Source organism: Argiope bruennichi, chromosome 2, assembly GCF_947563725.1.
Source record: "Argiope bruennichi chromosome 2, qqArgBrue1.1, whole genome shotgun sequence".
Taxonomy (NCBI): domain Eukaryota; kingdom Metazoa; phylum Arthropoda; class Arachnida; order Araneae; family Araneidae; genus Argiope; species Argiope bruennichi.
The window spans coordinates 78830551-78854062 of NC_079152.1; the positions used below are offsets into that span (position 1 = coordinate 78830551).

Below are 23512 nucleotides of genomic sequence, written 5' to 3' on the forward strand. Positions count from 1 at the left end.
GGCCGAATATACATATATATATGAGTTGTTGAATTTTTATAATATTTGCATCTTAAACTTATTCATTTTCTTGAATGCTTATCAGAAAATTCAATTTTTGTTTTAATTTTGCGTCTCCATCTTTGCAAAATAACTAAGAAATGCTTCGAACTAGAACAATGACATTTGGTATGTTAGCTTTAGTGCCAAGTTTGCAGGTTTTGTTTAAAATTCAAAAATTCATCGAAGGAGAATATGTCAATCTATATACATGTGAATATTATATTTGACACTATTCAAAACTGCAAAGAGCAATGTTGTTGAATTTTTATGTATAATTTTAAATTAAAATTCTAGATGTGTATTAATTTTTCAGAGAGGAACTATTTGTTGGTTTGTATGTGATGGTGATACTTAGAAATACAATGATTTGGGTAAATAAAATTTGGCATGCAGTCATAAGGCCAAAATTATAGATCTGTGTCAAATTTTGTATCCAATCAGTGGATAGAAGATGTCTTAAAGTTCATACTTTAATTTCTTCATTATAGTATATAACACAGAATGTGCTATGTTGCATAAATACATGCTGATGTTAACAAGAAGATACACTGTTGCTTTCCGACTGCTGTGACTTTGCAGATGAAGATAGAAGGAGAATAAAAAAAGGTGTATAGAAATTTTATGTTAGTTGGAGTGCTTATCCCTGAAGTTTCAATTTTTATAGACATTGAAGGACAGTTGATGCACTCTAACTTTTATTTTCAACATTGGAATATTCACTTTCAGTGTAGAATTTCCACTTCGGCAAGCTAGGCAGCTGTCTAAGGCTGTTGAATGGATGGGGGCTACAGGTGCATGGTTTAAAATAATTATTGTTGACTTAGTTACCAAATAAATTAAGAAAAAATGCAAATACAAAATTAAAAATACAGACTATGCAAATTTTAAAACATAAGAATAATATCAGTATTATATCAAGTATAATTAATGAAGTATCAGTAATATACAGTAATCAGTAGTTCAATAACGTGGGGTACAAACATGAATGTCATTCAATCATGAAATAATAAAAATATATGCATATTTGAACAGTTATTGAAATATAAAATTAGTCTAAAATAAATATAAAAAAATATGTTAATTAAACTAAAAATGTGCAGGAATGTAAAACTAAATAGATAAAAAAGAGGCAATGATGTACACTATCTAGAACTGCAAAATGTCCATCCCTGCTCACTTTTATGTGTCTTGATTAGAAAAAGAAAGAATTCACTACTGCTAATTATGATATCCAGTCTAATTCAAATATATTTGACATTGATTATGCTAAATATAATTCAGTTAGACTGTATTATATATATAGAGTAATCAGTAGAACTTAACTGATGTTGCAGTCCCAATCTATTTATATTTCTGTACAGAAGATATATGCAATGTCAGATGTATTTACAAATACTATTTTATGTTTTAGAATTCTTTTTTCTAAGTAAAATGTACTTTTCTATTATAGAAGTGGGATAGCCCATACACAGCAATCTGAGGAGACAAGAGTTTGGTGTAAGAAAGATGGTAAATGGCAAAATGTGCATTTTCATAGGTCAGGCTCTGCATCATCTCCATTTACAGCCGTTCACAAATAAATTTATATGAGAGAGAGAGACGCTGGATTGCAGTCAATGAGTGACTTGCACTAGCTGTCTGAATCAGTGAAATCACCCCACCTTGGCATCAAAAGTTTTACTGCATCTTTACAGCAATCCTCTTTCAACCTTTTTGCTCAGTTAATTCAGTTGCTAATGAGCTGAAAGAGTTTGTATGATGTGTGTAAGTATATACACACATATTTTATCAGCATCGGATTGATGTGGTTTATGATTTGAAGTTATGGCTGATTCTATTATTGTATCTGTGCATTAATCTCGTGGAGGAATCACATGTATAACGAAAGAAACTCCATGGTTAAATCGATTTTTTTTTTGTTTCAGATTTGTTTTTTATATATAGTATTTAAAATTTAAATATGAGAATTATAAAAATCTACTTATTTTCTCTTTATAGATTATTTATTTGTCATTTTATGTTAACTATATACACTGTCATTTATGAAGTAAACTGTACTTTTTTTTTTCTTGGCTTGTTTAAAAAGTATGCTTTATAAAATTTACTGTATTATCTCTTGTATGAAAATTTTTGCTCTTCATCATCATTTATTAAAATATCGAATTAATTTATTTCTTGCATCATGAATTTCAAGTAATAAATAAAAGAACAAAATTCGTTGCTTATAAATGTCTGAAGCTGATAAAAGTGATACAATCACAGACCTGCCTTTAAAATATATCGAGCTATAGTATCTAGTCATTTAAAATATGTTAGATAAAAGTTAATCATAGAAGTTAAACATTTTTACTGGTATTCTTTATTTATAACCAGTGATGCTTCAAGTATGTATGTGTATGTGTGCAAGTTTTTGAGCATGGTTGTTGTGTATGTCTGCTCATTAGATATATATTTATATAAGCACATATTTATCTCAAAAGCTTCCCATTTTACAATTATTGACAATTTTGAATTAACCTTTATGATTTTCTAAATTATTCCATCTGTGATCCAAACTGACTAATTATGACAAATCATTTAGCAGATGGTGCTTCTGTATGGAATGTTTCATCTCAGGGAAATCATTTCATTTCAGTAGGCAGGTCTGTCTGTTGTTGTTAAATGGTTCAGTTTTATGAAGTTACAGAGGTGCCAGTTTGACTTGGCTTAATTTTTTCAGTTCTCAGTTGGAGGTATTAAGTTAGCTAAAGAAAATTACACTGTAATAAATTCATCCTTTTTCAAACTAACTAATATATTTATTTATTTTTATTTTTATATATTTTATAAAGTCTTAAGTATTTGCAGTATATATATAATTTGGTTTTAATGTTGTTTATTTCGAATTTTAAAACTGCTAATTTTATCCCTTATATGATCGATTTATTTGATAATAAAATTAAAGCCATGTCAATCCTTGAAAAACAAAAACAGATTATTTTTTTATTTGTTCTGTCTATTCATAGAAACTTATTTTAATCTCTTATCTTTTGATTTGCATTATACTCAGTTCTTTTATCTTAAAAATATATGTTTATAAAAATGTATATTTCGTATTTTAGCTAACTTAAATTCAACTGATTAATGACTATCTGATTTAGAATCATTCCTGCAAAATTTACTTAATATATTTATTTCTTTGCGAATAATTCATAAATAACTTTTAAACCATTTAGGTAAATTTTCATCTATCCTAGATGGGAAATATTTTTTTATACAATGCTTAGCATAAAATAGGTAGGGAACAGGCAGTTGTTAAGAATCAAGGCCTGAAATTGTCCAAAATGATAAAAAAATACTTAAAAAAATAATGAAGCTCATGCACTCTGTATATATTTAGTATCTTTATAAAAATTACTCAGCATTTTGTATAGGACACTTTTTAATATCAAAAAATATATATGGTAATGTCATTTTGTATTTTAAGATCATTGTGGACACAATGTTAGGAGTGACTTTACTTTGAGCAACTGTTTGTTTCCTACCTTTATGATGTGTTCTATGCTCATATGTGAGTAATTTTTATAATCTAAATTATTTTAATTTTAAAATCGTTCTGAAATATTATGGTTTAAAAAAAAATTATTGATTTATTGAAATTATGTTGGTAAGTGTTCAGACCAAAATATATTTGTTTAACTTCAATTGCAATTTAGAAAATATGTTTTGAAATTTTTAGAAAAAAATGTAATTGGTCAAAATATTGTTTATTTCTCTTCACAAAAGGTTTTATTATCATTTTGTATCCAATGTATGGATTGGCACCTCTGCATTTATGGGAAGTGTAGCTGATTTAATTTTAATTTAAGAAAACTGTTCTTGTATGTGCTATGTAGGGGTGGTGTCACTGGTGATGTATAAAATCTCAAGGCAGCTTTTTCCTTCAAAGAACGGATAATATTTGAAGTAACTTTGTGTAACATTGGATAGAGCCAGTGAACACATCCCTTTAAAAAATTTTCTGGCTAATGAAATTAAGATGGCACAATTCTGTAGATGAAATATGTGCCTGGCGTTCCTCATTCTATCTCTTCTTGATGTCTATTTTGTCAACTCTGGAATCACCTTTATTACTATTATCGGTCAATGTTTGATTACCTGACCGAGATAATGTTATGATATGCATCGATTGATAGATATTGCTCAAATGAGTTTCCCTCAATGAGCATTTGTATGTAGTTGCAAAGCTCTTATTCATAGATTGCTATGAAGATTTTAAAGCATATTTTTATCTAGTCATATTTTACTTAGAAGCAGTTTATTTTGTTTTGTTTTCCACTATATCTTTATGCTCAGTATATTAGTTGAGATATCTTGATTTCCATGATATATGCTGTCATTGTTAGAATTGAATTACGTTTTATTTCATTTGATTGTTTGAAGTATGTGTGTGTCTGATTTTTTGAACTGGTTTTACAATTTATAATGAAAACTGAAGAAACCTTAATGACATGGTGATATGTTAAGCCCTTTGCACACTGCCTTATTATTCTAGAGAGGATTAGTATATATCAGCATTACAAATGCTGTTTTGTATCATTATTTAGATACATGACATAAATTTGTCTAAATGGTACGCTTTACAATATAATTTCTTTTTCTTGGTTGTCCAGTTTTGTAAAGGCTTTTCTTTAATCCAATTAACTTTTTAAAAATTTCCATGAATCTTTCAAATTTACTAAGCCTCTTAAGCAAAAAAAATTTTCCTCTTGTATATGTATATGAATTTGTACATTAAAATGTGCATGATGATTCTATTTGTAAATGTTGTAGTTAGTAATATGTAAAGTATACTTATTTGTTTTAATACAACTTGAGTGGTGCGGATATTTCATAAAGCGGCTTATTTCTTTTAAGTATTTTGTGCTTTCAGTATATAAAGAAGCATATTTCTTGTTTAGTTGCCTCTTAATTTAAAATTGTATTTTCTGACTGCAGGAGAATTTTAAAACTTCTGTTAGTTTTTGCCCCTTGTACCTTTTTCATCTCTAAACTATTTCTGTAAAACATAATTGCAATATAAAAGATACATCTTAGCATAAAAGGGCTTTTCTGATAAGTAGTAAGAGCAAAGTTGTTATACATGTGTGTGTATATATATATATACATATAAATTTATATATATATATATGCTATTAGAAATTGAGGTGTACATATTTTACATATAATGCTTCTTTCATTTTGTGCATTTTCAATTATCTTTTTTTCCCATATCATGTATTTAATAAATTGTATCTGTATATTAATCGTTTTTAAAGTCACAATAGCTTGCTTTTTAATTAGATATTTGACACCAAAACTTGCCTTTCAACTTCTAAAATATTTCACTCTATTCTTGCATGTTGCAGAGTAATTGTAATTCTTAAACATTATGCTGCTAGTTTTTCAGAAATGTTATAAATTACCTGTCTAATGTAAAATTAGATTTTTCAAATGCTGTAGGGCATTCAATAATGTATTCAGCTTTACATTGTAATTGAGTACAAATAATTATTTTTTTCTCACTTTTCAAGAATGTAATTATAAACACAGGACAATTTCCTTATATTTACTGAAATTGTGACAGTAATATGATGCCTTATGCTTTCAGCAAATCGTTTTTAATCTTCAGACGAATTTTCTCTCTATCTCTCTCTATTCTAATTTTGGTTAATTGTTTTAACAAAAACTCGAACAAACCTGGTTGTGCAATATTATATACACTTAAATATTCATTTAACTGTAAGCATGACAGTGCATTACTTTTTAAAATTCATTCTTTTTTCCTTGTAATCTCAAAGGATAGTTAATTTTTGTGCATTAGGAAAAAGGAATTTGAAAATATGAACAGTTATTAAGAACTTCCAGAAAACTTATGACACCAAATTTATTAATCCTCAGTGTGCTTAATTCAAATGTCTACTGCTCCTTGCACATATCAGAAAGAATTTTTAAGCAGGAAAAAACCTACCAAACAACATATAAAGGGATATTTTTCTCTTCGTTTAATCTTCTTTTGTTGATTAAAAAAAATTGAATAATTTTTTATTCATAAGGAATTGCTGTTTATTGAAAAAATATTTGTGATATATATATAAATTATAATAGTCTGTCAATTTCAAGCATTGTTACACTAATTTGTAAAATATGCCTAAATGTTTAATGCTGTCCCATCCCCCCTTCCCATGAGGAACTCCTGCAATTAACAACACATTTAATAATTTTGTCTTAAAAAGTGAAATACAAAATTGGTTTAGGTAATAAATCATTGCTTAGTTTTCTTAATGCAATGTCATGTTTATATAAACAGCATCCAATTATTTATTTTGTTTTTCCATAATGTTTTTTAATGAAACACAACATTTGTTTATTTATCGTATCCTTACTTAATCAATTCTCAAAATTTTATTCCATACACATATATTCTTATTAAACAATGATAACATTAATTATATTAATGCACTATTTATATTTATAAACATGTTTCTAAAGAATCAGATAATTATGTGTGTTTGTTATAATTTGCGAACTAAACTAACTAAAATTATTGAAATAACTTATGTATGTTTTAGTAATGAATATTATCTGTTATGATATTTAAATGTAATGTTTTTAATTACATATTTCACTTAGTTTGCTGATATATATATATATATATATATATATATATATATATATATATATATATTCTTCGCTTTTTTTTCATTAATTGATCATATATTTATCTTCTTCAGCATTTTTTTTTTTTTTCTTTTTTCCCTCCACCTTTTAAAAATTGAGTTTATAGTTGTATTTTGGTTTACATTTATCATTTTTGTAAAGGCTGCATTGTTAGTAATACCATACAAGTTGAAATTATTTTAGTTGCATTTTTTATCCATAAAACAATAATATAACAGTTTGATTAAATATAAAAAAAATGTTGGCTAAATGAAAATTTTATAACACAGTTATTACTTTATAAAATTATGAACATATTCAGCAGAAAATTAAGATATAAGATAACTTCTAAATTTTCAGTTTAAATTGAAACAATGTTTTACTCTGTAGACCTTCCTGCCTTCCTTTCCTTAATTTTTTATTACAAGCCAGGTACATCCAATACTAATATAAAGTTTAAAAAGTTTTCTTGTTAGTATTTTTAATATGGTCCATTAAAGTTATTTGAGCTGAATTCCATTTCTGTTCTAATAAGCTGGATAGTTTTTTGAGGCAATTGTTCCTGATCTACTGCATATTATAAATATCAAGAACTAAATTAAGTATTCAAAGATTCATACTAATTACAAAAAAGTAACATGCCATTTCTGTGTCTGAATGAAAATAATAATAAAGAAGGAAACAATAAAACTTGCAAACTGAATTTATGGTCAGATTTGAGATTGTAGCTTACATTCCTTTAATGTGATTTTGATAATGTGTAATTTGACATATTTCAGCAGTTTCATAATACATTTATGGCATTCTGTTTGAATTCTTCTGATTTCAAATAATTAAAGATTGCCATTTAAATAAATAAGTTAATGAAGGTTACAAGATTTTTCAAAAAAAGTATAAACTGCAGCTTCTTAAAAATCTTTTTTTTCTTTTTTTTTTTTTTCTTCCCCTGACTGAAAGACTTTTTATTTTGAATTTCGGGTTTCTAATTGGAGTGTATTCACACTTACAATAATACTATGCAATCTACTTGCAACGAAATTATGGAAACATATTTTTGCTAAGAACTTATGAAAATATCATCAAGTTTTGTAAGAGTAAAAATATTAAACCATGTGTATTACAGTGTCATGTATAATCATTGCATATTAAATTATATAAGATTTTTATGAATTATTTAAATAATTTTTAAATTTGTGTCTCATTAAAAAACTTTTTTAGTTTTTGTTTTATTTTCTCATACATAATGGAAAAGTTTGAAATCACTAAATCCTCTCCCCCGTTCAAAATATTTATAATAAAAGCAATCAAGACTTCTAATTATCACAAAAGTTTTATTTTAATTATGTACTTTGAAATGATTTCTTCTTATAGACATAAAAAGTAAGGTTTAAAAAACTATTTTATTCAAGAAGCAATTTGCATGAATTGCTTTTTTATTTTCAAAACATTTTAAAGAAATATCTTTATTTTTATTATCTGTAAATTAACTTTAAATCTACCTTTATTTATGAAAATCATTTTTTGTCCAAACTAACATTTTGTACAACTTTTCAACATCACTTTTAAGCTTAGTGTATATAATAAAAATTATTTAAATTACATGATATGATAATCAGTTTTGTATTGTTTTAGCTGCACAAACAATTGAAATTAATTATGTATTTTTAAATTTTATTTGACAGCATGGCTTGCTGACAATCTATATTAAATTAAATTGATGGGGGAGATTTTTTCTAATGTTGAAAGATGGTAAAAATTCTGAGCTTAAAATAAACTTCAATCAGAAATCTTTCCATTGTATTTCATATTAGATAATTCTAGAGTGATTTCATCATTTCCTAAATTGTTTTATTTAAATATCATTTAATTACGCTGTATTTTTAATAACATATTATATTGTATTTATTCATATTATGATTATTAGTGTTTACTGTGTATTTGCAAATTCAATTGAAACCATTTGTGTAAAATATTTATGGTGATTTCATGCAGTACATATTTTGTCTTCTGTTTGAGTTTAACTTTAATGAATGAATGTTTTGGCTGCCGTTTTATTTCACTAAACAATGATTCTCAGGCTTACATAAATGAAATTCAGAATTAAAATCACTTTCTTAAAAGGATCAATATGATATAAAGTATCCAAAAAATCTACTCTTTCTGAAAGAGTTAAAAAAAAAAAGACATATAATTATGGGTCTTGATATAGGATGTTATTATTTTTTTTACAGTATATTTGGTTGAAATACTAGTTTTTAAAAGTTCATATATATCATTTAACAGTTATTTTTGTTTCAATTTTATCAGTAATGAATATTTGACATTGAAATCGAATAAAAAAAAATATAATAAATGTGTGTATGTGTTTTTGTTTTTTTCATATTAACATTGATATTTTCATTGAATTAGTATTATTATTATTATTGCATGATCAACATAAGCATTTTTTGCTGATTTTTTAAAGCCTTCTTTACTATAACTAAAAAATTTAAGTTCTTTCAAAAGAAATTTTAGGAAACAAAGGTTCTTTTTTATTAGGCTATTTTATACATTTCTTATATATCTTTCTGTTAGAAATTTTTTTAAAGAAAAAAATGTGATTTTTATTTGAATTTCATTGAATTGAGGTTTGAGAGTCATTTAACTAAAATATATTCTTTTGTTGTGGTTTTTATTAGATTTTCATCTTTGAACATCCTACTTCATACATTTAGGAGCACATCATTGTTGGAACTCTCTTTAAAATTTTTCAATGTTAAAAATTCTTGGTGAATAGTGGCGAGTTGTGTTCTGTTGTAGAGTTTTTAATAGTGCAATGCATATCTAGTCTTCTATTTTCATACCTACACACTACAATTATGCCTATAGAGTATATTTAAAAACTGTAGCATGCTTCAGAGGATAGTTATTCTTTGTAAGAAAACTATTTTATTTGTGTGATATCGGTTGATGTTAATTATACGAATACGTTCCTGAACTGGTACTGCCTGTTCAGAGGCACAATAATGCTTTTTAGCTTTGTGTGTGATATTCAATATCTTATCCCAAAGAGACTGTGGGCAGAGAATGGTTTTTTTCTTGTAGTTTTTGAAGCTGAACTTTATTTTTCTATCCGCTTAATAATGTGATTAAATGTTGTGTGGTGTTTTTGCTTGGCAAATAAAGTTCAGCCTCTGATATTTATTTATTGTAGTAGATTTAGTAATTTTGTTAAGTTTTTGTTTGTTAGACTGTTATTAAATTGTGTAGCAGACAAATTTTCAACATACTAATGACTCAAGATTCCAGTATCCTTTCTGAGACATTAAGTAAATTATTGAAGAATTTTATATATTGCCTAACATTTCCTGTAAACACTGATCTTATTAGTATGCATTTGTTCCTAAATGTTTTCATCTCATCATGAAATAGCTTTGTAAATCAGTGGTTAACTGTGTTAAAATATTTTCATTGCTCAAACTTCAGTTACAAAGATTTTTTTTTTTTTTTTGAATTTATTATTATTATATGTTTTTTTTTTTTTATTTTGTTTTGAAAATTTTTCCTAGAATTGAGGCTTTGTAACAATTGCCCATCTTAAATGCAATGCTAAAGCTTTTTATCATGCTTCTATAATGTGATTTTAGTTAAATGAGTTACATGTGATGTAAAATTTATTCCCATAATTATTGTATTCTGATGAATTGTCTTTTTTCTATTAAAAATATTTACTCTTCATGTCTCTACTTTATGCATTGTTTTTCTCATTTATTTAAATAATAATAATTTTATGTGCAATTTTTTTTTATTATCCTCTTTTTCTTATATGCCCTATTCAATGACTTAATTCCTTTCACTTAGCTTTTGTTGCCGAATTTTTCACTTTATTTATATTTATCTGAAATTAGGGGTTCAATTTAAAAAAAAAAATCAAGAAATCATTGTTTTGAACTAATTTATCTTATATTACATATTATGCTTAAACATTAATTTAATGACTGTATATCACATAATTATGCTTAGAAATTACGTATACTACCTAGATGTTGTATCATTAACACAAGTTAACCATTACATTGCTGAAGAGAGATGATTGTTTCTTTTTAAACTGCTTTATGCCTGCCGTAAGGGAACAAATGATATCGATTATTTCCATTAGCTCATTTCTTTATCTATTTTACATTTTTTTTATACATTATAAAAAAAATTATATTTGTAAATAAATTTATTTACAAATACAAATTTTTGAAATGAGAAAAAATGATCAAATATTGAAAAAAAAAATGATATTGGGACCCATTGTGCCATTTTCATTTAATATAATTTTCCAATTAAAATTATGCATATAGGTTAAAAGAATTGTAATTGATTTTTCCTACATTGAATTTTGACCATTTATTTGATTTTAAAGTGGAAGAGAAATCAGAAAATTAAAGCTAAATGGAGAAAGTTTGATGAAATATAGTTTTGATTGCAGATAAAAAGTTAAATTTTTAAGAGTTAATTTTTTTAAAAAAAACTGGCTGTTTCCTTATATATATGCAATATAAAACATGATATGAATAAGTAGTTAGTAGTCGCCTCAAGCAACCAATTGATTTGCTAGAGATATTGGTTATATTTAATTTCATTTAAATCGTTTAGCCGAAACTTCATGTCCATGATTCCATTAAAGTATCAGAAATTAAAATGTTGGTTTAGCAGTCTTATGTATGCTCTTTTCATTGTATAAACGAATTTTTGTAATGGAAACAGTTTGCTATCACAACGCTATTATGTTCTATTCATTTATCTTCTAAATTTTGTGGTATTGTAATTTTTTTTAATTCGTTTTGTAAACTACACAGATATCAAATAAAATCCTTCTTTAGCTTTAAACAATGGAAGAAAATCATGATATCAAATATTTGACAAAACAATGAAAACATTTCAGTTTCATTCACATAATGAAAATAACCAATTTTAATTATATTGGGAAATATGATTAAAAATATGTTTAAAAATTAATTAAATATACACTGTGGCCAAATTATTATGAACACCTGACATTTTTATTCAGAATGAGCTAATGCGTCACAGTGCTGCCGCTAGAGGGTGAGATAGCTACAAAAAAGGAATGCAAGGCAAGTGAACCATCACTTGCACTTTGTTACGCGCGGAGATACGGCAAAAAAACGTGACTCAACTGAGTTTGAATGCGGGATGATTGTAGGCGCTCGGAACCAGTATCAACAAAACGGCTGCTCTTGTGAAGTGTTCGAACGCAATAGTTAATGTGTACAGAGAGTGGACTACCAAGCAGAAAACCGGATCCCAACGTCAAGCTTGTGGTCGTCACATGCTACTGAATGCTTGGGCTGAAAGGATACTTGCCAGAGTTGCATCTCCAAAAGAAGAGCAACAGTACGTCAAATAGCTGGGAATCTTAAAAGAAGGAGCAATTGCGAACGTCTCTGAACGAACTGCGCGGTGCACATTAATTACACCATATAGGCTATGGAAGCCGATGACCTGTTCGAAACCCTCCGCTGTTCGCCTTGAATAAGAACAGATGTCTCAAGTTTGCAAAGGCGCATAAGGATTGGGCAGTAGTTGACTGGAAAAAGGTCATGTGGTCTGATGAATCGCGTTTTCAGTTACACCATGCAGATGATAGGGTTCGGATATGGCGAGAAAGCATGAACCCCAACTGCATTGCCACAACACTTCTAGCTGGTGGTGGCAATATTATGGTTTGGGGGATGTTTTCTTGACATTGCATGGGTCCTTTGATTATTATGGAACAACGTCTGAATGCCCAAGGGTATTTAAGTGTTCTCGCAAATCAAGTACATCCTGTTCTGTTAATGGTGTACCCTGCCGGGAATGGATACTTTCAACAAAACAATGCTCTTTGTCATACAGTTGGTATTGTCATTAGATGGTTCGTAGAACATTATGCTGACTTTACCTGTCTTCGTTAGCCCGCACAATCAGCAGATCGCAATCCAATTGTGAATTTATGGGATGAAATCGAACGGGGCATCAGACAGCTGGATCCAGTGCCATCCAATTTGAAGGAATTGGAAAGTGCTGGATATTGGGTCAAATTCCTCCTACCACCTACCAACATCTCGAATAATCTATGCCAAGAAGTATGCGAGCAGTATCACGGGCTAAAGGTGGTCCAACACTGCATTGAGGGGGTGGTCATAATAATTTGGCCACTCAGTGTATATTACAGAATTTTAAAATGGCATAGTTAAAAAGATGGTTTTTTTTTTTTTTTTTTTTTTTTTGAGGGGGTGGAGGCTTTAAAACAGTATAAAATAATTTTTGTACTGCAATATTTTCGGAAGTTATTGCAAATAGACATTAAAAAATCTAGCACATTTTTTAATTAAATGAGATTTTCAAAAAAATTCCTTTCAGGTGCACATTTCCATCCTCCAAAATATATCTGGGCAAAATTTGGTAGATCCTTGTCAACTGTCTAGCCTGCAGAACATCAACACGCATAAAAAAATATTCATCTTTTTTATTAATAGAGAAGTGAAGCATAAAAATCAGCTTTAAGATTCGACAGATTTTCAGTGTGTTGAAATAGATTTCTAGTTTGTATAGTGGTATTTTTTAAGCAATTTTAGAGGAAGATCATGAAGAGATTCGTTATAAATCTTTCAGGCCGATTTATTATTATTATTATTACAATACTTTATCTTTTTGTAGGAGAAATTAAATAAAATTATTAATTTTCACAGAAAAAAAATCATTTACAGTCATATAAATCATCTTTGGTAAATTAAAAAACAATGCGAATGGTTTCAAGCAGACAACAAAGCCAAGACATGCCCATCTGGTTTAAATAGTAGCAAGAGAATTTTTTAAAGTTACGTATTTGGCGACTAGTATCACAATGGGATAATACCTACATTTGCGACTGATATCCTTGAATTTCGTTAAATAATTAATGTGAAATATCCTACTTCACTATTAATTCTCATGAAAATTATCAAAATATGAAAGAAAAAAAAAGTTGTATGTATGTAGCAACAATTTTATTGATGTTGTTATGATTGTGCAAGTTGTTGGCTAAAATTTGTACCTGGATAAGTTACAGAGGAAAGGGTGGGTGGAAAGTGAAGTACCGGTTTTTTCTCATTTAAATAAAAAAAAAATCCATTTACCTAAGAAAATGTTTTTTAATTGGAGCATTATAGGTAGTAAAAGTTCGAAAAATGAATGGTCGAACGTCCCTGATAGCTTGATTATTTCAGGAGTAAATTTTTAAAAACTTACATTTGGAAATATATTTTTTAAGTTAGACACATAAACATGAGTTACATAGAAAAAAAATAACTGGGAAAATTTTTAGATGAATGTGAAGAGTATTTTTTGAAATATATATATCGACTTTGTTGCAATAAAAACAGATGAAAACATCCAAATATATGTATACGTATTTTTTTATCAGTCAGAATTCATTTTCCGGAATAACCCTCCCCCCCCCCCCTCCGTTTCTAAAAGTCTTATCCTACGATTATATAATGGACGATTTTCAAAAAAATAAATAAACCCGATGAAAGTGCAATGCATGTCTAGTACCAATTTGAGTTTGAAAGAAATCGAACTTCGCAGCAACTGGTTTCCCGAGTATATTCAATAGGCAGTATTGGGAGACGTAGCTAAAGACGAGTTTAATCGTCTTCCCTGAAACAAAATGTTTCCTTGAAATTTAATTTTTATCACCTTCTCTTTTCAAGGTCAACTATTAGGATATTATTTGAAATTATAAAATAAAATTTTTAAAATACTTTTTTTTTTCTCTCTACCCGAGAACTCGGAATAACTTTTAAGGAAAATCAAATTTTTCAAAAAATGCTGATATCGATCTGGAAATTTTACCAATTTTTTTCTTCTATATAACACATTTTTGTCTTAAATTCCTTTTCTATATTCGTTTTTATTTTTTAAATTTACATCTGAACTAATTAAATGATCACAGCATTCGACTGCTAATTTTATTGGTCGTTTATAATATATAATCTTTTTAGTTTAAACTTTTTCTCACGAATTATTATTTTTTTTAATTAAATGCGCAAGATCGGCATTTTTATTTTCTCTTTACCTCTTTTCTGATAACAATATTGGACATAAACATAGATGCTTCTTTTGGATAGTTTATTCTATTATAAAAAAATTCCTATTTAAATTTTTCATGGAAAAAGTACAATCCAATTGGATTAATATATCGAATTATGTCAAACTATTCGATTAAACTGATTATAAATATGTAAACAGTTCTACCTTGCAAGAAAAATTTAAAGAATTAGTTTCCAATTTTCTGATATTAAAGTCATTGAGTGCGCGAAATCGATATATAACACTTGGTATTTGAAGGCGAACCAGCTCATGTATACTGGAAATGACAATAATGACGACAATTTGCTTTTGTCATGCTCTGCAAATCGAAATTAAATTACTTGATGAAGGCCTGAAATTGTCCCCGGAGAGTCTCAAAAAGACTGCAGAACGGAGAAGAAAATCCAGGAGTATCTTTCAAAGAATGTAGAATTCTTTCAAAACGGAATTGGGGAGAAAAAGAAAAAAATACTGGGTACATTTTTTCCAAATACAAGATTGTCTTTATATATTCCTGCAATTTTGCATGAAATAGCAACCTAATATCGTGCTTTTTTCAAGCGAAAGACGAAAAAATAAAATTCACCATGGCTATGTATGCATGGTTTCTATACGTGCGCATGTGTGTATGCATATTCCACTAGATGAATTTCGGCCAAATTTTGTGCATTTAGAAAAGATAAAGCATATTGCGAACCTTTCAGAGTGCAAAAGTTGATTAAATATTCAATTAATTAGAAATCGATTGAAATCCTGCCGTTTTTCATAGTAACTTCGGAGCAAATAATTTTTCCAGAAGAACTTTAATACCACCTTAAAACTCAAAATTTACCTTTTCGATAAAATCAAATTTCTTTCAGTGCAATTTTTTTCAATTATTATTATTTTTTTAAGCTTTAACGTAGACTGTTTTAAAATAGATAGTAAGAATCTTTTCTAATCTACTATGAGCCGAGGTGGCCTGGTGGTCCCGGCTTCGGAACCGGAGGGTTTCAAGTTCGAGATCCGATTCCACCGAAGAACCGTCATGTAAGCGAGTCTGCTCGTGACCCCCGAGGTCACGGTCTGCTGCGCGTGAAATCCGTCAGGGCCAAACGTCCTTCCGCTGGTGTGGCGTGGAAGTTTGGAGAGGGGTGCCAGCTCAGGTGTCGTCCTTGTCATCTGATAGAGGTCCGTCCCAAAATAGTCCTAGTATTGCTTTAAAACGAGACGTTAATATAACTAAACTAAACTTTTATTCCACCACTATTTTTTTTAAATTTTTGATTAATTTAAAAAAATGGTTTAACGTAGTTATTTAATGGTGACTAGAAGAATTGATGTACCCTTCGTTTTCCAGAGATTACAAGTGACCAATGCCCTAGCAGTCAATCAAGTGATGTGTATTCGTGGGGTATATCAAAATGTAGTAATATGGATTCGAATTATGAGTGGATTAAACTGGCATTAAAATTTGTAGCCATTTACGAAGTGAAGAGGATGTTACATATATCCAGAAAATTATGTTAAATTGGTCTTAGATATAGTTCCAATCGAAAAAATGCTTTAAATAATGGGAAGTTTTATATTTTTGAATTAATAAATATATTTCTCATAAAGTTGCGAGCTATAACTTTTATACAGTCTCCCAGTTCTATGAATCTTATTTAACTCTTTGACTACACATTTATTTGAAAGGACTTTTGTATTTGAAGCGCATTTAATTTTTTGCACATGTAAACGAAGTAGATTTTGGTCAGAATTCATTTATTTCTTATTATTTAGAATATATATTACATGATATTGAGATAACTTAAGCTAATTAGGATTACAAATAATAATAATGGAAACATAAATTTAAACAAATACGAAACGTTCTGATACGTCAAAGGGTTAATAAAATATTTTTGATATAATAACATTTTAATCAAAAAATAATCCGTTTTTTTTTTCAGCGATTTAAATTGATTGAGTTATGAAATGAATCGTCTAAAATAATATTTTAAAGAAATTTCACTGACAAATTCGTGGTCTTGAGGGATCATTTGCAAAAATAGAATACATATTGTGGTCACTTTAACAAATTATTTTTCAAAATAAATTTGTAAACGATTCCCATTTAAACAGCTATAATGAGATCAGTTTTAATCATAAAGTGATATATTTTCCTTATTGTATTTTCAGGGTATCAACGATTTTTTCCAAATATGACTGACAAGACAAGAAGAAAATAAGTAAAAAAAGAATTAGTACCTTTTCAGAAATGCATTTATTGATGCAAATAACAAAAACTATAATTTTTGTCTTTTAAAACATTTCTTCAACTGGGCTATATTTATATTTATAATATTTTAGAAATTAACTATTGGACTACAATAAAAGTTGACAGACTGTCAGCGCAGATTTAGGTATTTTATAGGTTTAGACAGTGTACATTTTGAGACCCACTCTTTTAATAACATATTTTTAACATATTCATTATGTTATGTTAATATTTTTTATTTTATTAAAATTTTGAATTCACTTTTTTAATTATGTATTATGATACTTGAATGTTTCCCCATCCATGTTTGTACTCGATATTATGGAAGCAGAAGCTAGGTTTTATTAATATTCTATTAACTAATTCTATTTGATAAAGTTTTAATATTATCGATATTTTAACATTAAAGATTTGTATTTTTTTTAACCGGCTTATTTGCGACCCCATCTTAGCCTAGTGGTCCTAAGCATCATTAGCTGCTTAATCTGCCTAGAACTAGATTGATTAAAGTGATGGCGGATTTCCAATAATCTAGTTGGAAATCAAGCACTGCATGTTAATGGAAATCAAGCATGCACTGTATGTAATGTTATTAGAAAATGAGATTAGATATAAATTTAAAAGAACAAATAAATTTACATCATGTTATTTTTTTTTGTTATTATCATTATTATTTTTACTATTAATAATGTTTTCTAAGGAGAGGTTTCGAATTAATTTTGTGCTAGTGGCCTCATGTTGTTAAAATCCGTCACTAGTCTTAGATAGATCAATACTTATGGAATAACATTTATTTTATTTTAATTGATCCGTTATTTTTTACAACTTTTTTATATATGTTCTATAAATTCACTATAAGCGTTTTGATAAATAACTGATTTTATCTTTCCTTGGATTGTTTATGCTAGTCTATATAATTTTTCAAAAAAAAAAAAAAAACCATCTTATTCTGAAGCTGAAATGTTTTACATTTCCATTGTTAGGTGACCTAGACTCAGGACCTAATTCTTGTTTTGATTAGCCTCTGAATGCTAAGAAATTTCATTACACGAACTATACATTTCCAAATATTTTTCTATACATTTCTTTTCTTTACATTTTATGTATAGCTGGCTGAATTAGTTTTTCCAAAAATATTATTTCTCAGAATAAAGGGTTTAACTTTGTCTCTGTATTCAATACTATTTCCGTGTCCTGCATTTCATTTATTGTTTCCCAATCATTAAAAACAACAGTGAATTAATTTCATTTTAAACAAAATAATCTGCATGGTAAACACTGGACACATCCTTTTGATTGCGAATGCATTATTCGTCTCTCTCTCTCTCAATTTTATTTATTTATTGGAAAAGAATATGTACTTATTTACAAATCTAAGGTAATCAGAATAAACACCCATTGAAATTGAGAAAAATCACATTTTTTTTGTTGCTTATTTTAATTTCATCGTATGTTTCTTATAATATAATCTACAGCTTCAGAAGATCCAGTATCTACTAACTTACATTGGCTTAATATCAAGTTCTTCACTGGGACTATCAGAATTTAAGCCACTTTGTTCTTAGTGAACCCTAAAGAAATTTCAGATTTTTAGTCATTGTTAAATTCAAACTTGTTGTATCTTCATTAAGCAAGATATTACCTCAAATTCTACATTGTTTTATTCCAATAATTTTTCTGTTTCAAATTTACGAGTGTCTGTAGTTGATTCAAAAGTTGATGATTGGCCATCATTAATTTCACTTAGAAATATTAAGAAATTGATCAAGACTGTGAGTCTTTTTCGGGATTTCCGAATGGGTCTTTGCTTTTTCTATCTCGAACATTCTTTCGCACGCACGAATAGTATTGTAAAAATTCTTCTCTATTTTATCTTTTCGCATCATCTATCACTTAATAAAATTAATAATGTTTTATATGGTTTAACAGAAGGAACCTATTCACAATTACTGGTATTAATTTCAAACATAATCAAAATCATTTCACCATCTTTTATTCATTAACACAAACAATAAATAACGGGCAAAAGTTGACTGTTTGGGTTAGCAAACGCCATTTTGGGCTTGAGCAAAGTTATAGTACCGTCTGTCTTGACTTTGATAGAGTAGTTAGGCTGACTCATGAATTCAATGTGTATAAACTATATATTCCATACTCTCAATCTTAAGACTGTTTTATTAACTAAGCTGATTTAATGAAGCAGATAAGAACCCGACTAATTATGCTTGGCGAATTCTTAATACAACCCTATGTTTATAATTCTATATATTATAATTCATGCAATTTGTATTTTTTAAAGAATTTTTTATTCGACAATTAAGTTAATAAATTTTTCTAATTGACGTCCCAGCACAGCCTGTTGCACAATATTGTGTAATATTATATGATATTAATTAATATTTCCCAATATTGCAAATATTGATCAATGTCAAACAATATTGTACAGTATTTGTGAGCTACTAGGGTTACGGGTGTACGATTGGTTGGGTGCTGAGGCTAATCCATGCCTGTTTCAGCAATTGTGGAATAGCCCTAGACAATGACTCCCTTTTTGTGGTATTCCCTTAGAGAGATAAAATTTGTAGATATAATATGTTGTGATAAGGCATGATCTGGCATTTAACCCGATTTGCATGATTGGTCCTCTAACTTTTTATTACATTTCAAATCGAAACTGTATGGAAACTGATCACATGTGTTTCAGAGTACTCTCAACCTATCTACAATATATAACGCCACCTATCTGCAGTATAAGTTACTAAATATGAAACTTTATAGGAGATTTCATTCTTTTCAGACTAAATGTGCCATTTATTTTATTTTTCTATTGATCTCCATTGTTGAATTATTATCATTTATTTTTTGGAAGATCTTATACAATTAAAAATTGTTGAACCCTGAATTTAATCAATAATGCATTCACATTATTTCCTTTTTTTATTATTAAGTATCCCTTTTTTTTCTTTCTTTTTTGTAAATACGCTTGAAAAGAAAATATTGCAGCTTTCTCGTTTAATTCGGTTAAATGAAAAATCCCTTCACTTGCTTTTAAGGTTATTAAATACGAAAAAGTAGAAGTTGGGGCTCTTTTTCTGCAGAGCCATTTCAACCAACAAGGGCACATAAGGCTATTTTTTTAGAAATTTCTTATATTTATGCATGACCGAGCTTAGCTTGCGCAGGCAAGTATAGATTCTGAAACCTGTGATGTGTAAAGACGAGCAAAAAAAGAAAGTTTGTTTTAGTATGTTCTGTTTTTACCCGTTATGTTCTTTTTTAGGGAAACTAGGAAAATGTAATGAATAGATAGATTTTAAAAATCCTGAAGGAAAAATAAAAAGATTTAATAGTAATATATTTATTTTTTTTAGCCAGAAAGTACCATGCTGCTATCAGTTTAAAAAAATAAATTCATGGCTGAACGGCATTTTTATCGTTTAACGTAACTTCTGGTACGTTTGATGTAACGTAATTGTTATAAGAATATTTAAATATATTAGCATTAATCTGATACACGTCAATAAAAAATTGTCATGTATGAAGGATTGGGAAAAAATATTTTTCAAAAAGTCGAAACTGCTGATCTGAAGAAAAAGTCTCTAGTTTATGAATAATAAGAATTTGTAAATGCGCCATTGAATTAAAACATGAAATATCCCGCAATTTTAATAAAATCTTACCATTAAATAATAAAACTAAGATTTCTGGATAATATTATATAATATTCCGATTTATACGAGATTTTTAGATAAATTTATTTTTAATGCCTAATAAAAGTAGCCGTTACATTTTAAATTTGAATTTATGGTAATAAATAAAAGGTTATATTGTCTAGACTTTCTTTATAATATTAGATACTTTTGTCTGCGAAAATTCCAATGACTGGAACTAATTTCGTTTGCTTTCAAGGATTTTCTACAATTTTAGTAAAATAATGATTCATTAACTAAATACTAGCTTTTTCTTATTTTTATTTTAATTCTTTCATATAAGTTTGAAAGTTTGAGGATGATAATTATGCAATAGTAAAATTAGTATAATTATAGTATATACAATTAAAATATAAATGTTAGTATGTGTGAGGCTTAGTAATACGTATAGTATTACCACACTTTGGAATTTTTTAAGAAACCAAATAAATGGCGACATAAACGGTGTGAAAGAGTAGACCTTTTACATAGTTAAATATGTCATAACCGCACACTATTAATATTGTAAGGCATTTCTTTTTTAATTCTTGTACGCACCTCAAAGAAATACCAATGTAATTTATGCTGATACACTCTTTTGGAATTCTGTTTTCCTATTAACTAGGAGAAAGGTTAAAATGTTGTGAATATTATTATGAATTTGTAATATATTTTTGTCCTAATGTAATATATTTTGTTCTAATATTGTAATATAATATTTGTCCTTACATAATAAGTCTCCAGATAAGGAAATTAATTTAACAAATATGACAGGTAAATAGATGTGGAATTTGATTTCTGGCTTTGGCAACAATTTGATGAAAAAAATGAAGAACCTAGAATATTCGAGAATCTTAACGTTAGCTAAATTGGGACTCGAATCGACGCGTTCGCTTTAGAACATTCAATGACCTGTGATGGAGGCTATGCAAACCTGAGAGGGATAAACAGTAATGACAATTGAGTTGAGCTCAAGCAAGTAGTAGAGCGAAGTTTTTCTTTAAGGTATTGATTTCCTGTGAATGCTCTCTCAGCACTTTGTGCTGTTACGATTGTTTATTACCGATCTTCTGTTTGTGTGCTGCTCTTTACTGAAAGTATTATTTTGTGATTACTTCTTAAGATGCAACAAGTATTATTTTTCTCCATGAAACAAATAAAGTTTAATAATTAATGTTATATTAACCAGAACTTATATACCAATTTTAAAATAATTACTGTTTACGAATAAAACTTGGTATGTAAATGTATTTCTCTTTGCATCTCTTGTTCCTAATATCCTCTAATTGTCTTTCAACTTCTTTGTCCAATTTTGTCTTATTGTAACATTATCCCCACCTCCTGCCTACTCGAACTAGTTTACATGGTGTAAGTTACAAGAAAAATAAAATTTCATGAATGTAACTTTGATGGTTTTGATATATTCAAATCATTGAAATTAGTAAATCTGAGGAACATACAAAAATACTGTGAGCGATGGAGAAATATTGAAGACGAGACATAAAATTAGTGTACTACTATTTAATAATAGGATGTAATATATTATTTCCTGAGCTAATCTGATAATAAAATTTGGGATACTTAACACTTTTGTTAAATAGTGTTTTATTTTTTTCTGTCACTATAATTTTATCTGGTTCATCAAAATAGAACTTTGTATAATCTTTCAGTAGTAGAACTTGTAACTCTGATCCAGTCATAAATTAATTCTTTTAGCTATTGTAAAATTCGTTAGGTTTTTGTAATTTGATTTTTTGAACTAGGCCTTGATTTTTTTTCCCATGAAAGTCATAAATCTCTCATTAGGTCACTCAGTGAATATGATAAATAAACTTGCTATCTTGTATACGAGAAAATAACTCTAAAATTCATCTTTTGATGTGATGGCATTTATCCATCCAATTCACTGAATGGCTGCAGAAATCCGTAGATGAGATGAATATTTGCGACAGAATAAAAAGACTCTGTTGAATATGGAGTATTTCACTTATATTAATAAACTAAGATTTGTAATAATTACAGGAAGAGAAAATTTTTATGTGAACTGCCTAACTGAGAGAAAGAACTTGGTTTACTAATTGATGTATCTCTATCTCTACAAATAATAAAAAATACAACCATTTGACCTACTAATTACCAGATTTGGCATACCTTGAAATGTGGGGTTATATACTTCGGAAAGATTCTTTTGTAATTTTAATTCGAAGTTTAATAAATTAAAAATTAAATTGAATTTTGTCACATTACTCAGATTACCTAATTCAAAATTGGTAATTGCTTTCATGATGGTGGAAAAAGGGTCATTGAATACTCAACATCCATGAAAAAGAGATTGGAAGTAGGTTGACACTAACTGATCTATGATACGGATTGCGATTGCTTTTATAAACATAAATCCGTAAAATCCAGCTGCGGTTCCAAAACTATTTCAATCTACTATCTACATTAATGAAAAGGCAATATTTTTAAATACTAAAAAAGGTGTGATATTGAAAAAACATATTGCTATTTATATAGTGACTTCCATTTTAAACCTGCTTAGAAAAAAAAAGATAGTTAGTTAAATTATTGTTATTACAGTGAACTTGTCTAATTTGAGAGTTTCAAATCAAATTCGTCAACAATCCAAATTTTTTTTCCCTCTTGCCCATTTAATTTCTTATTAACGTAATGTTAAATTAAAGTTGGGGATTCTAATTTATATTGCTTACTCGAAATCAAAACTAAAAATTGTAATTTTTTTTCTCCCTGAAATTTTTTC

At 28.0% G+C, this 23512-nt stretch overlaps 1 protein-coding gene across 8 annotated transcripts in view; it reads left to right on the forward strand.

Moving 5' to 3' along the window:
* The window catches only part of LOC129961894 (calcium/calmodulin-dependent protein kinase type II alpha chain-like), an 81342-nt gene extending 74749 nt beyond the window's left edge, over positions 1–6593 (forward strand). For all 8 annotated transcript variants that reach the window (XM_056075515.1, XM_056075514.1, XM_056075519.1 and 5 more), the window contains one exon: positions 1493–6593. In XM_056075515.1, coding sequence (XP_055931490.1) covers positions 1493–1622 — 130 coding nt within the window. In that variant the 3' untranslated portion in view covers positions 1623–6593. The remainder of the gene's footprint in view (positions 1–1492) is intronic.
* The last annotated feature ends 16919 nt before the right edge of the window (positions 6594–23512 follow it).